Below are 15,131 nucleotides of genomic sequence, written 5' to 3'. Positions count from 1 at the left end.
ACCTGCACATTTGTATGATAAACTCTATACTATACACCCTTACAGCAGTTGACGGACCATAAACTTCATTCTGTTTCCTTGCCTTGGAGCTCCTGCTACTTTTCTCTTTTAAAAAAAAACACCCCTAAATTGCGATTATCCAAAAGTGAAATATGCAGTTATGTACATTCTTGTGGACTGCAGCTACCACAACTCCATGTGTCTGTAAACTGCTTGATGTACAGGGATACCCAGCGGTTTATGAAGATGAGAATCGGTCACCTCCCACCAACATTCCAGGAAGGTGGCATTCTTGAATCTTGCACCTCCTCTCTCTCCTCTTTTCATAGACCTTTTTCCTTCATCTGGTTCACTCATCCCTTGGTTTTGTTTTCCTCTTTCCCTGCTGGCCAACCCAACCATCACCCAACCCATTTTCCTTCCTCTTTCCTTTCCTCTCTTTCCCTTTTCCTCCTTTCTCCTTCGGTTTTAAAGATAGTGTCTGATGCAGCGCGGCGGGGGGATTGCACCCGGATTGGCTAGGCCAGCATTTCGAAGGCCAATCGGCTGTAGGAGATGATGGAAAGAGTATTATGCTAATCCAGAGAGAGAGAGAGTGAGAGAGAGAGAGGGTCCCGCCCCTCTTCCCTGCCGTACTAGGGACCCGAGCAGCCTGGAGAAAAGTGAATGGCAAGGAAAGGTACAAAAGAGCGTTGAACTGGAACCAGTAGCTCCAGCGCCAGCGGAGAGCGCGCTTTCCTCCCTCCCCTGGGCAGAGATCCCCTCGCCTGAGTCTCTCTTGAGAGGCAAAGAATCCCCCCTCCTCTTCTTATTTCGTCAAGGGCTTTGGGAAGAGCAAATCGCAGCCCACCTTCTCTCCGGAGAGACCTTCTGCCCCTCCAGACTGGAAAGCCGAGAGCGGGCTCCCTTCAGCGGACCTTTGGGAGAAAGTTGACCGCGCAATCATGACTCGGGCGAAGGGCTTCTCCAGAGCAGTTGCCTTTGGCGCCTCAGTCTCTTTACTCTGCGCTGGGACGCTGGTTTGCCTGACCGAGGCCAAAGGGACGTATTACCGCCACCCTCTGCCTATCTCCTACGGCAACCGATACAACCTCTACACCTCGGGATCTAGCCCTCAACTCACTCCGGAGAAGCCCCTGGCGAGACATAAGTAAGGCATCTTCGTTTTGTTTGCGCGTTCTTCCCGGGTCTTTTGCAAATCCCTCGGGAATCAGGTATTCGGTTACACCTTCCCATAAAGGCTGCTTTGGTGTTTCTTACCCATTTTCTCCTTCTTTGCTTCTAGGTCGTTTAGTAGTCAGTTTCATTCAATTTCAATTTGTCCCAGAGGATTTTCCCCACCCTGACCCGGGTCCCCGTCATACTGCTGAGGTATACGAATTGGGGAGTGATTTTTCCACATTAAAAGCAAGAGAAATAGGTGTGGAAAGAGGAATAGGTGTTTTTTACTCCCTTTGCGCTGAGTTTCTTCTGGGACTTACTTCTCTCCCCCGCTGCCCGCCTCTATACAGCTCCCCCTTGCCTCCCGTCCAAGAAGATCGTAGATCTGCAGAATTCCTATGGATTTTCGCGAACTGGAATGCTCCGCGAAAGGGCTGGAAGGACGGGTGGGTTTATGGAGAAGCCTGCATTTGGTTTGATTTTCGGTTGCTCCGAAGGGTAGTCAGTAAAACGGGGGCCGCTATTTCTGGACGGATTTAAGGCAAGACAACCCAGGAGATGCAGCACTGAGGGCGGGGGGATTCTCGCTCGCTCTGCAGGGTTTGGGGCTTGCACACCAAAGATCCAATCCATACTTTCCCCTCCGAAACACTCGGAACAGATCGGGATGCTGAGTCGGGACTCGGGAGGGAAGGAGGGAGGTGCGGGTGATTCCTTCCCCGGCCGGCCCTCTCCCACCCCGGGTACAGGGGGCTGTAAGGAATTTTCAGGGCTGCAAGGAATTTTCCCTCTGAATTCCTCGAGCTGAACGCGCCTCCTCGCTCGCTGGCTTCAAAAAGGCGGAGAGGCGAGGGCGTGCCCAAAGGAGGAGGAACCGCGGCGCTTTCAGCTGGCGACGGAGATCACCTGCTTTGGCTCCCGGACAAAGTGGTGGTGGGGAGAATAGGACTTCCAGGCCAGGTAGATAGATAGATGGTGGATGGCAGTGGTGTATTAACTATTAAGCAGACTAAGCACGTGCTTAGGCCACCAGGCCCAAAGGGGACACCACAAAGTTGAGAAAGAAAGAAAAACACCAATGAAGTTTTGTACAGTATGTACAAAGGAGGGGGGCACCAAGATTTGTCAATGCTTGGGGTACCAGTGAGCTTTAATCTGCCACTGGTGGATGGCCATATAGAGAGCACGTGCCCTGATACTGCTTGGGGATAATCAAGGCTGGGGACAGAAGGAACAATACATGGCAAAGAGAGAAATCCCCCAAATTAAGCATCATTCTAGATCAGGAGTCTGCAAACTTGGCAGCTTTAAGACTTGTGGACTTCGACAACCCAACCCCACGACAGAGTGCAGCTGGCTGCCTTCTGAAGCGAAAGAGTTTATGGAAATTGCAAAGTAAAAAGGGGAATTATGATAAGCAGCTCAGGCACATGCCTTTTTCCAGTGTTAGATCCCCTCTTTCTTGCAACAACTGGAGAAAGTTTGTGTACTACTCCAGAAATAGGGAAGGTAAGTTACACAGAGAAATATGGAGAAGACGTGAACCAGTTTGTTTGATGATATAGCTGGGGTTTCAGACTGGCTCCCAAGAATCACTCAGCCAGTTCCTGCTAGTGGTTGCATGGGAGTGGAACTAGGGAGACTAGCAATAGCATTTAGACTCATATACTGCTTTACATCGCTTTGCAGCCCTCTCTAAGTGGTTTACAATTTGGGTCCTCATTTTACCCATCTGAGTCAATCTTGAGCCTGGTTGAGATTTGAACTGCCAAATTGCAGGCAGCCGGCAGTACTGCACTCTAACCACTGTGCCACCGTGACTAACTTGCTCTCTTTTATCTCTCCTGTTCCTGTGCACCAAAATAACCTTCTGCAATAGGGGGGGATGAAAGAGACCAATTGGGCCTAAGTTAGCTAGTCTGCCTAGTTCTACTCCCATGCTTTAAGTATTGAACCCACTGTCAAGACGTGGGTGAGTAATTCGTGGGAACCATTCCCCTGCTTTAAGTATTATACCCCACTGACAGGAATTGAGAGCGGGGTATAATACTTATTGGGGAGCCAGTCTGCAGCCCTAGCTTCTGGCCGTACCTCAGACTAACTGGTTTATGTGTTCCCCCATATTTCTCTATGTGTAACTTGTCTTCCCTATTTCTAAGGATGCTGCAGGGAAACTTCAACCAAGATTGGAGACATGAGTAAAAAGCACAGGCCATATTCCTGCAACTACTCATGATCCTGCCACGGTGTTAGTGCTGTTATATTGCAATTCTGAGAAGTTTTATTTATTTAATTTATATATGCTGCCCAGAGTTGATTTGGATAGTGAGATGGGATATATAATATATATAATGTGCTCAGAATTAGAGTCTAATAGATAGCTTATTGATGAGCGATGTGTGTCATTCGTCATCACCTTTGCATCTGTTTTGAACACTGGTCATTGCCTGGACTTTGCTTGGCAAGATTTTAGATGTGATTTGCCATCTTTCTAGGGCTAAGAGACAGTGACTACTGGCTGAAGGTTATTCACTTTTTAGCCTGGCACCTTAACCACTGCACCACACTGTCTCTATTAATCCTTATTTCTGTTCAGTTGATACCATTGGATATTTATTTGGAATTTAGGTTACATTCCTATATCATCTTATTTACTAGGAGTCAGCCCCTTGAACTCAGTGAGACTTATTACTGCTGAGTAGAGTTTTGCATAGGCTTGCACTTTTCGTCTGTTCCAAAAATCCATTCTTTTTCTCAAATGTGAAGCATGTCATTATTTATAGTCTTCTTTTTTTTCAAAACGGAAAGCAAAAGGCTTGCCCAGATTTCAGTGAAAGCCCAAGGGGGTAGATGGAAGAAGATAGAGTATTTTTTACCATAGTTTGAAGGGCTGCTGACAGGTGCATTCAACTGTGAATTGAAAATAGTTGTTTACATCAGGTGCATTTACTCCCTTTGCATTTTATATATCATCTTTGGAATGAGATTGAGCCACTTTTTCACAGCCGCCCCTTTATCCCTCTAAAGTGCTACATAGAAATTGCTTGAAAGAGGTAGGTGATTGTTCAGGTAATGGAGGTTGAAAGACAAGGGGACGTTGTCCAAAAATTGCATGAAGACAACTTTTATATGTGAATCTTTATTGATGAACTTAATTTTCAGTGATCCAATTTCTAAGGTTAGTGAATTCCAACAGAGTCCTTTGGTTGTGCAGGATTATAGTGAGATGAAAGATTCCAAACATCCCTAAATCTTGATTCAGCAGGTTTTATGTTTTTAATTTTAATGTAGCAGCATTATTTGTTCTACATTGTTATAGTTACATTATTATTATGGTCTATTCGTCCAACAAAATCCGTAATTTTTAGATTGGGCATTTTGCATTGATTTGGGTTCCAAGAATCTAGTATCATGTGTCTTCTTTTCTTTCTTCTCCTCCTCCTCCTTCCTCTTCCTCCTCCTTCCTCCTCTTCCCCCTCCTCTTCCTTCCCCTCTCTCTCCCCCCTTTATTTGTTTGGCATACAAAGCCAGTTAATTTTAAATAACAATCTACCACCAGTATGAAGAATAAAAAAAGTGGGACACATTCTTGTGTTCCTGCAGAATAATCACAAACTGGCTGAAGTACAATTGGGGTCAACAATTCCACCCAGAAATGGCACTCCTGAGAGAGAGAGGCTGGGAAACTTTGATTCTCCTAAGAGGACACACAATAAAACTGAAAATTAAAGAATGGTGTGGAGCAAGTGGATAGAGCAGATTCTCCCCCTTTCCATAATACCGAGAACTAAGGGGTCATCCAATGACAGGAGATTCAGGACGGACAAAAGAAACAGTGTCACACGACCCATAATTAATTCATGGAATGTACTGCCAAAGAACATTATTGGACAAGTATTCCAACCTGTCTATTGGGCTAGAAAGTTCAAATCAGGTTGATTTGGTTCCAAATATGAGCTTTCTTAATGAATAAAGGTTTCACCATGCATTAAATTGTGTGAACCATCTGCCCCCCCACCCCAATTTCATCCTTATAAACCAGCCACAAATGCATCTTCTGTTGGTTCAAAGGCCAGTTTTTACATCACATGCCAAGATATATCAAAAGTGGGCATAATTAAGGCCTATTTGGGGACAGAGGTTCAGAGGTTTTCAGGGGTCAAACACAGCCTCAAATGCAAAACAAACAAAATAAAGGTAGTCCTCGACTTATAGCAATTCGTTTACTGACCATTCAAAATTATGATAGTGAAAAAAGTGACTTATGACCATTTTTCACACTTATGACACTTGTAGCATCCCCATGGTCATGTGATGTACATTTGGATGCTTGACAACTGACTCACATTTATGATGGTTGCAGTGTCCTGGAATCGTGTGATCCCCTTTTGCGACCTTCTGACAAGCAAATTCAACGGGGAAACCTGATTCACTTAATAACATTTTACAACAAAAGTCATAAAATGGGGGAAAACTCACTTAACAACAAAAATCTTGGGCTCAATTATCATCATAACTTGAGGACTGCTGTATTATCAGCTCTTCCCATGTTGTTTGATCTATAAAAAGGATGTTAGGGAAACTTGGAACATGTGAGCCATATGACACCCCTGTCATAAGCCAAGTGTCTTCTGAATTTAATGCATAACTCTTGCTACCAGTATGACAGTACCAAAGATGCTATTTCAGGAGGCAACTGGACTTTCTTATTTTTTTTCTTTTGAAAATGTTTCACTTCTCACCCAAGAAGCTTCTTCAGGTCTGAGGGGATAGTGGGTAATGGGCCCCTCTAAAAAGATGCAAATGTCCAGATGTCTGCAAGGAATGTAAATCTTTCCATTCCCCACCATCCAGTCAGAGCTGAAGAAGCTTCTTGAATGAGAAGTGAAATGTCTTCAAAAGAAGAAAAAAAACAAGAAAGTCCAGTTACCTTTGGGACAACCATGACCTGGATGACTCTCTATAGATTTTTAGCCATACAATTTGGGATGAACACCCTTTAAATGGTGTGAGAAGAGGAATGGATTTCCAGAGGGGAAAAAATTGCAGACTACAGGAACCAGGAGCACTACTCACGTGACCCTGAGGACACAAATAAACTTTCAAGTGCTTCAAAGACTCTCTAAAAGGATGCAAATGACCAGCTGTCTGTAAGGAATATAAATCCTTCCATTATCCTGTCAGAGCTGATGAAGCTTCTTGGATGAGAAACGAAATGTCTTTCAAAAAGAAAAAAGAAATTCCAGTTGCCTCCTGAAAAAAGCACCCTTGGGACAAAGATGACCTGAATGACTGAAAATCTCTACAGACTTTTACAAGTATGACAGTACACTTCATTATGGAGGAAGGAATTGCAGGAAAATGTTTCTTAGCACAACTCAGAGCGCATGAGGCTGAATGGAAAGCACAAATTTTTAATGAAAGACAAAATAGCATATCCTATGCAGATGCTAGTAAGAGCATCTGGAATGTGTGTTTCCTATGCTCTTGAGAGATCCACTGGATGAAAATTGAAGGCTGCGTCCTCCTGCTGAGTTATGGGGCATTTCCAAAAAAAAACAAAAAAAAACCAGACTAAAGCAGAGAAAGAAAAGACAGGCAACATGTGTCAACTGGTGGGCTCATTTGGAATTTTAAGAATATTACTGGGATGGTGACACACTGCTTTTTATTAGATTTATAATCTATTCTCCCTCTGGAGCTGGAAGTAGTTTGGAATCCCCATTCATGTTATGTTCTTCGAGATAGGCTGGACTGAGAGAGAACAACTGGTTCTTCGTGGGCAAGAGTGACACAGATTGAATGAAATCAAACCAGGTGGAGTCAGGTGGGGTATGGAACTTGGCAGGTGCCACAGGAGAGGCCTGCAGGCATGTTGCAGCCTGCTCTTGCTTCTGACACAAATAAGGTTAAAACCTCTGATATTCCAAGCATTTGCTTTCATCTAAAGATTCTCGGGCCTGGGCTGAGAGAAGTGGTGGTTGAAGTAAACTAATAGAACAGTTTTGAAAGCTTTTAAGAAGGAATCAAATGCAGAGCCTCACAAGCCTCTTCTTCAGGATCTGAAGCAGTGGTGGGTTCCTACCGGTTTGGACTGGTTCGGCCGAACCAGTAGTGGTTTGGCAGCCTGGGTTGCTGGAACTGGCAGTGACCCAGGCCTGCCATGCCCCCGAACAGGTTTTCCTGGCGGTGGTGGCGCCATCTTGTTTTTTGCTTCTGCGCATGCGCAGAACAAACTTTATTGTGTTGCGCATGTGCACACATTGCACAACCATGAGTGAACCGGCAGTAGTGGCTGTCGGAACCCAGCCCTGATCTGAAGGATTAATAATTATTGTGCATTACGCAAGACTCTATATTGTCATGCATGTATTCCAGCCTAAGTATTTCAGCTCAACCTGGTTTGCACCTACATGAAATCTACCAAGCTTCTTGCAAACATTTGCCTAATCATTTTGTTTAATCAGGTTTCTTTTCTTTTTTTTTAGGTCATGCCAAATGCTACTGATGAGTTACACAGGGGGTATTTTTTCAGTCCATGAAAAGGACATTGTATGTGCTTTTCGTAGCCAAACCTCTTGTAGGAGGGGTTAAAAATATTATTTCTTAAATAAAAGCCATTCTTTAAAAGAGCTGGTCATTCAACCATTCATCCTTTGGCTGTCCCCTTCATTGCCAGGGGAATTCTCTGGCCTTGGCATAGAAGACTTTAGAAACATATCAGAACAATCCCCAAAGGTTTGCTTTTTCCCAACTTGCTCCAGCTCAATATTTGGGAATTTCCTCACAGATAAAAGACAAGATTTGAGGGTTTCTTGTCCCTAAAGGCAATAAATGAAAGGAACAGCAGAGGCTGGTTATAACTGTTCCATATTCTGCACAAGCTTTATAGTGGCATCTGGTTAGCTACTATGAAAAACAGGATGAGAAACATATGTTTTTTTATAGACGCAACTGAGATTAACATTTGCAGTTTTCTAAGTCATCTGCTGACCTTTTATGAGATTATTTGGCCTTTAGAATTAATATTAACATAAATAGGCATGTTACTTGGGGGGGATATAAAGTTTGAGGATAGTGAACACACACACACAATGCATGAAAGTAAGCACTGACCCAATCGTCATTCTTGCTTATAGGTAATCCTCAACGTATGACTATAATTGAGCCTGGCAATTAGAGTCGTAAGTTGTGATGGTTGTAAAGCAAATGATTACATAACCAGATCTGATTTTTATTACCTTTTTTTGCAGTGGCCATTCCACAAATGCTGTGGTTATAAAGTGAACGCAGTTGCAGAGTGGATGCTGCAGACGTTAAACTCTTTGTTGGCTATGGGGCAGAAATAAATGTCGGTTTCTGGCAAAAACACCTTAAATCATGATCATGTGACTGCAGGACATTGCAAATGAATATAAATACAGGCTGGCGGCGGAATTCCCCAAATGTGGTCACATGACCAGGGGGAGGGCTGATGTCATAACTTCAGAACTGAATCATAAGTACCTTTTGAGAATCCATTGTAACTTTGAGCTGTTGATGAGCAGCCGGTCATAAACCGAGAACTACCTGTACTGAACATTGCTATGTATCTTCTTTCTCCTTGATAGACAGAAGGTGAGTTCTGCAGCATGTTTTACTACATCCATTCAAAGTAATGCAGCTGCTTAACTCATACCAAAAAGGCAAAGTATCTATTTAGGTGCAGGGATGTAGGACACAGGTCCATTCATTCTCTCTCCTCTCCCTTCCGTCTCCTCTCTTCATAGCTGCTGTTTCGGCTGAAAGTGCTTGGATTAACACACAAAAAGAAAGGGCCAGGCTCCATGTCTACAGTGTGAGAATCTGCTATTCTTTCTCCTGGGAGAATATGTAAACACAGAGAGAGATTTCAGTGCTTGGGCTGATTGTTTGGATGGATGAATAGAATAACTGACTGATAATCTGGAGGGAATTTTAGGCTCCCAACGTCCAGAGGGTGGAAATTAAGCATCCCGGAGACCTACCGCATGGCAGAACTAAAGGGAAGCTGGCTGTATTTGCAGAACATGCTTCACCAGGTCTGTTAAAGGCTGAGCGGCTCCATTTGCATAATGAGTGAAGCTTGGTTAGTTTTACGTTTACTCTGTTGTTTTGCGGCTTAGCGCACTGTGTAAACTCAATCCGTTTTGTTTGTTTATAGGTCAGCGGATTCTGCAAAACCAGAAATTTGATTAATTCAGTAGCCAGACTAAGCGGGTTATGTTAACGCGGGCAATCCATCAGGCTGATTCAGGGAAATATCCGATATGTATTATGCATGGATACACTGAAATAGGCAACTGTACATCTCCGACTGCCGATGGGAACTCATCTTACAATTTGGAATGTTTCCAATTCATTCAAAGTTAATGCAGCAAAGGGAACTCTTCAGAATCAAACCACTGTTTTGCCTGAATAGTGTAGGCCATTCCATGGAAGCCCAAATCAGCCAGCTGAATAAATTCTTTGCCTGAATAAAATACAAAACAATCTCTCTTCCCCAGGAGCCATCTGGATTGGCAATTTTACCTTGCCATGTTCAAGGGGAGCAGGTCTGACTGTCTGTTTGACTGCCTGCCTGCCTGCCTGCCTGCCTGCCTGCCTGCCTGCCTGTCTGACTTGGGTGCTGCCTAGAATAAAAAACGAAACAAAAAAGTCTATTATTAATCACATACCACATTTATTTATTTGTTTGTTAAATTTGAGACTTCCTATGCAACCATGGGTGGCTTAACCTTTTGTTTACAATATACTAAAGTACTGCCCAGAAGAGCAAAATATCAACCATAAACCTCCCAGAATTGAAATAACTGAAATAACAATCACCTTGTCCCCAAGGCCTAGAAGTACAATTAGGTCCTTAATGATTTCCTAAAAGCCATCATGATTGGATTCATACAAATCAGAAGTGGGTTGCGCCCGGTTCTGCCCAGATCAGGTAGTGGTAGTGGCGGCGGTGGGAGGCTTCGCCCACCCGCCCAGATGCTTCTGCACATGCGCAGAAGCATCGTGCGCACAAGTGAACTGGTAGTTTAAAAAATGGAAACCTACCACTGATACAGATCTCTGGGGGAAATCATTCCAGGAGGCAGGATCTGCAGGAATACATGTAGACAGACTTCCTGGTCCTGTGAGATCACATTGTATGATTGACTGGGCCTAGTATGTGTCCACCTTACTGGATCACAAAACTAGTACTTGTGGGGCTGTCCAAAAGAGGGACTCGTCAGGATGCTCAGGGACAGTGGCTAGGAGACTGCCTGTCCTGTCTCATCATCTGCCTAGAGATGCTCCCATCCCACTAATTCTCCAGTATTCTGTCTCTTTCTCTTTCTAATGGCAAACTCAGGGTAGTGAGGACTGATTGAGTTTCTCAGAACCTCTGAGAAACGAAGGGATGTATGAAGAATCTCAGAAGAATCAGAACAACCTATCCCAAATGTTTTAGAAATTCCGAGGGAGTAAGATCTTGGCCAAAAAAATCCCAATGAGTGTTGATTGGATAAAAAATGAGGGGAGAAAATAAACAGGATGGAACAATGAAATAGAACAGAATATCATCGAAAAGTACAAGGAAACCCCCAAAACTCTGAACAGAACAAATTCTTCTATTGGAAATGAGGATACATAGCAGCTCTTCGTTGCATCTCTTCCTCCCTTGTTACATTCCTGTCTTTAAGTCACCATCACCAGTGTACCTATTCTCATATTCATATCAGTGCTGGGTATCTACCGGTTCAGCCGAATAGGTAGTAACTCGGCCGCCCACGCATCTGAACCGGTTCTATCGAGCACAGAAGCAATTTTTCATCTAATGTGTATGAGTGCATTGCGCGCATCAAGTGCACGCTCGAAGTGCATCCCTGAGCAAAGCAGCAGTAAAAGAAACCCACCCCTGATTCATATAATAGTGATAGTATCATATAGTAGTTTCATAGTAGTGATTACATTAGAAAATAGCGCAATAGATTACATTAGGAAATTGGAAAATCATCTCAGAAATACCATATTGTACTATTTTTATATGATTACCACGAAAACCCCATGGAGGTGTCCATAAAATCACCAGGGGTTAAACCTAATTCAAGGAAATTATTACTTCTTTCAGAGATGGAGCCAAATTTAAGTCTTAAAGAATACAGAATAAAGGATTTGAAAGGGACCTTGGAGGTCTTCGAGTCCATAACCTGCTGAAGCAGGAGAACCTCTACCAGATTTCTCCAACCTTTTTGGCTTTGCGGACCAGTGGTGGGGGAGGAGATGGTTCTGCACGAGCGACAGGCAAGCGTGTGAGCAGCTCCATTTGCACTGGTAGCAGGCGTGTCCACCACTTGTACAAATGGAGCGCAGGCGCACGGGCTCACCCACTGTTTGCATATGTGAGCATGCATGTGCATGGTTTCCTGCCACTTCTAAAGGCCCTGAAGTGGGGCGCGGCCTGGGGATTGGGTACCCCTGCTCTGTACCATTCTGGATAAATGGTTGTCCAATTTCTTAAAATGATTGTCCAATCTCTTCCCCACAACTGCGAGAGGCAAGCTGATCCTCTTAAATCTTCAACTTTGAGCCTGTTATGACCCAAATAGCTCAACAAGTAACCTTCAAGCCCCATAGTTGATTTTTCATTGTGATGTATTTTGTTTTCAATTCAGGGAATTCAGTTTTGATGATGATACTATAATGTGTGCCTTAATGCATCATGTCAAAGGTTTAAGCACTTTGTAACGTCAGAGAGATGTTCAAAAAGTTTGGGGTGTTTAAGTGCACTTTTATTTTTTATTTTTTTATTTTGTATTAAGTGATTTTCATTATTACCAAATTGCAAACAGATGGCATTCCACTTGCAAATTAATGCAGCCATATTTCAGAATTCCAGCTAGTGCTGCAGTGGATTTTGGAGAAGATGTTATCTGCCAAATTCTCAATGTTCATTGTTCAAAGTATCAGTTTCAGATGTGATATATATCAGCTTTGATAACTATATTATTTACATTGCTATTTAACTGAGCTCAGATACAATATCTGTAACATCTTCCTTTATTTCTTGTTGCATAAAAGAACATCTTGTTGCCTTTCACAACAACTTTAAGCAAGTCTCCCAGTAATCCAGGCATACTCCTTACCAGTGATTCTGGCAACACGTGATCGGGCTAAAAGTCACTGTTTTGGGAATGCTGGGCCCTCATTCACTTTCTCCAGGAAGTGCTTGGTATTCCTTGCTTCAGTTCACCGGCAAGACATTATTCATTGTGTTGTATGCCTAGCCATTTGCATTTTGTCTAGAAAGGCAGAATTAGGCTTGGCTTGGCTGTTGTAATCAGACTTTGGGAGGGGTGTTCTGGGATGCCAGACCTTAGCACTGAGTTGTCTGATGGAGAAACTTGCTTTTTCAGTCACCTATCTTCTGACTCTCCTGCTGCTACTACTCTCCCACTTCCTCCGCCCTCCTCCCTTCTCCCTCCTCCTTTTCAAATGCACATTTCATCCCTTTTTTTAAAAAAATCATTGTGGTTTTGTAGTGGACATTTATGGTCCCCATTACCCTTAATCTGATTTACCTTCCCTTTTCCGCCATATATTCTGTATATTTTATATCTTCAGTCCAAGATTCCTGATCTGGATCCATCAGTTTTAGGGCTATGCAACTGTAAGGATTCCTACAGCTTTCCTTAAAGATAGGCATTCTTTATCAATTAAAAGATTTAATGGTAACCTACTCTCACTCTCTTATGGTTGCGGAGGCTACTACAGACCAAGTATTTACACTGACCCCAAACAGCAAGTCAACCATAATCAACTGCAAGTAGAGCAATGAATTTCTTCTTCTCTGATTTGGTGCCCCTTCTTGACCATTTCCAGAAGCCTTCAAATAAAGGAGAAAAGGGCTGTTTTATCTTGTAGGTATACAGTCCTCTCAAAGCTGCTATTGGTTTCTCATGAACAGTTCCAGCTATAAACACTTCCAGATGTAGGGTGGGCCTTTGCTTAGTCCTCCAAGGAACTGGAATAGTTGCTTTTCAATTTATTTATAAATGATCAGAAGATAGAGTTGAGCAATGAGATATCCAAATTTTGAGATCGAATAAATCATTCAGGGTGGGAAAAAGCAAAAGAGATGTATGAGGGGGGAAAGGCAAGTGCAGTTCAGTATAGATGGGAGCAAAAGGAAATGATAAAAAAAATTCATCATAAAAAATATCACAGATGGGAGCGGAGAATCAGTTAAAATATGGGAGCAACTATGAAAAGGTGAATGCTATGCCGGCTTTTATTAGGAACTAGACTGAAAGCAGTCAATACTGTAAATACTTTACACAAATCAATAATGAATTTAGATCTGGAACAACAGTTGCTAGAAAGGAGTATCTAAAACAAACAGGAGGAATGGAGCAACTCCTACTGTGTTTTCTGCTTTGTTTCTTCTCATCTTCAGCCCATCTCTATGAGAAATTCATAACAAACTGTGGAAGAACTTGATGCCTGGTTGAATGTTGAAAATAATTATTTTAAGATATGGTAACAGCCAACAAATAGCTTTAGAATGGAGTTAAATAAATTCATAGTTATTAAGACTATCCATACTGTGATTGCTCTGTGTGTATTTATAGGATCAGAGGCAATATGATTTGAGGTAGCAACTGATGGGAAATAATAAGGATGTTGTAAGTTATTCTCAATTCCACTCATCTGTGCAGTTTGTTAAAAAGAAAAAAAAACAGTGCTTTTAACATGCAGTTCCAAAAAAGTAGGAAAGCTCAAAGATAACAGAATCAAAATGAACATGATAGCAGTAGCATTTAGACTTATATACTGCTTCTTAGTGCTTTATAGCCCTCTCTAAGCGGTTTACCAAGTCAGCATATTGCCCCCAACAATCTGAGTCCTCATTTTACCGGAAGGATGGAAGGTTGAGTCAACCTTGAGCCGCTCAGAATCGAACTCCTGGTGTGAGCAGTAAGTTAGCCTGCAGTACAGTAAGTACTGTGTTCTAACCATTACACACCACGGCTCTGTGATAATATTAAAGTATAGTAGGTAGGAAGGTAGGTAGGTAAATAAATAATATCCATGAAAAAAATCAGTTTTTTAAACAGCTCATTAATAATAGATCATGGAGAAGGGAACTGGTCTTCCTTTCCCCCTAAAAGAAACTGTGCTTGAGGAACACAACTTTATAACTTCAAAATACTGTATAAACATATTATAAATTCCAAGATCTTAATGTCAAGTATGGGTCTTTTCATCATGGTAAAGCAGTCTAATTAGCTATAATCCACATACAATAAATCCAGAGCATTCAGTGCAATAATAGCTCCCACATTTTTGAATATAGATCAACATTGCATCAACATATTTAAATCTTATTTCTTTTGCCAGCACTATAAGTTTATAAATTTTAAACCAAAAAGGAATAATTTTGGAAAAGGCCCAGAACACATGTGTCAATAACTGGTCCACGATTGTACTGAGATTGATTTCTAGCCCTTACTAAACATTCTCTGAAGAATCCAAATCACTCAATGTGGGATTTGTTGTTGAATTGCAGAAGTACATCTTAATAGCAACATATAGAAATTTTAAACTCCTAACCCACTTTTTTTTTTTTAAAAAAAATGGGAGATTCCAATTTTTATTTCTGTTTTTCTTGCAACTCACTAATATCTGTCTTTATAAAACTGCTCACTTGTCTGTTAAAAATAAATTGTAGGCTTGGAATCATCCAAAAACTCTTAGTGATAATAATATTTGAGAGGTTTCATATGCTTCTTATATGCCTGGTCCAAATTATGCAATATCAACTGAATATATTACCATTCAGCAGATTTCAACAATCTGAACATCCCTGCAACATCAGAAATGTTTTAAAATACTGATTAACCATATAACTGATATAAACTATTTACTCTATTTTTGTTCCATGAACTCAACATAGAAAGAAAACAAAATCA

General features: G+C 42.0%; 1 protein-coding gene across 1 annotated transcript in view; it reads left to right on the top strand.

Annotated features, from left to right (window-relative positions):
* The first annotated feature begins 689 nt into the window (after positions 1 to 689).
* Positions 690 to 15,131, top strand: part of EMILIN3 (elastin microfibril interfacer 3) — a 37,840-nt gene continuing 23,398 nt past the window's right edge. Inside the window, exon 1 of the mRNA XM_087720381.1 lies at positions 690 to 1,150. Within this exon, the coding sequence (XP_087576507.1) occupies positions 945 to 1,150 (206 nt within the window). The 5' untranslated portion in view covers positions 690 to 944. The remainder of the gene's footprint in view (positions 1,151 to 15,131) is intronic.

The sequence above is a fragment of the Thamnophis sirtalis genome, unplaced genomic scaffold (assembly GCF_051295495.1).
Source record: "Thamnophis sirtalis isolate CommonGarterSnake01/CBP01778 unplaced genomic scaffold, rThaSir2_p1.2 scaffold_7, whole genome shotgun sequence".
NCBI lineage: Eukaryota > Metazoa > Chordata > Lepidosauria > Squamata > Natricidae > Thamnophis > Thamnophis sirtalis.
The sequence above is the reverse complement of the archived record's forward strand: the minus strand, read 5'-3'. Positions and strand labels throughout refer to the sequence as shown.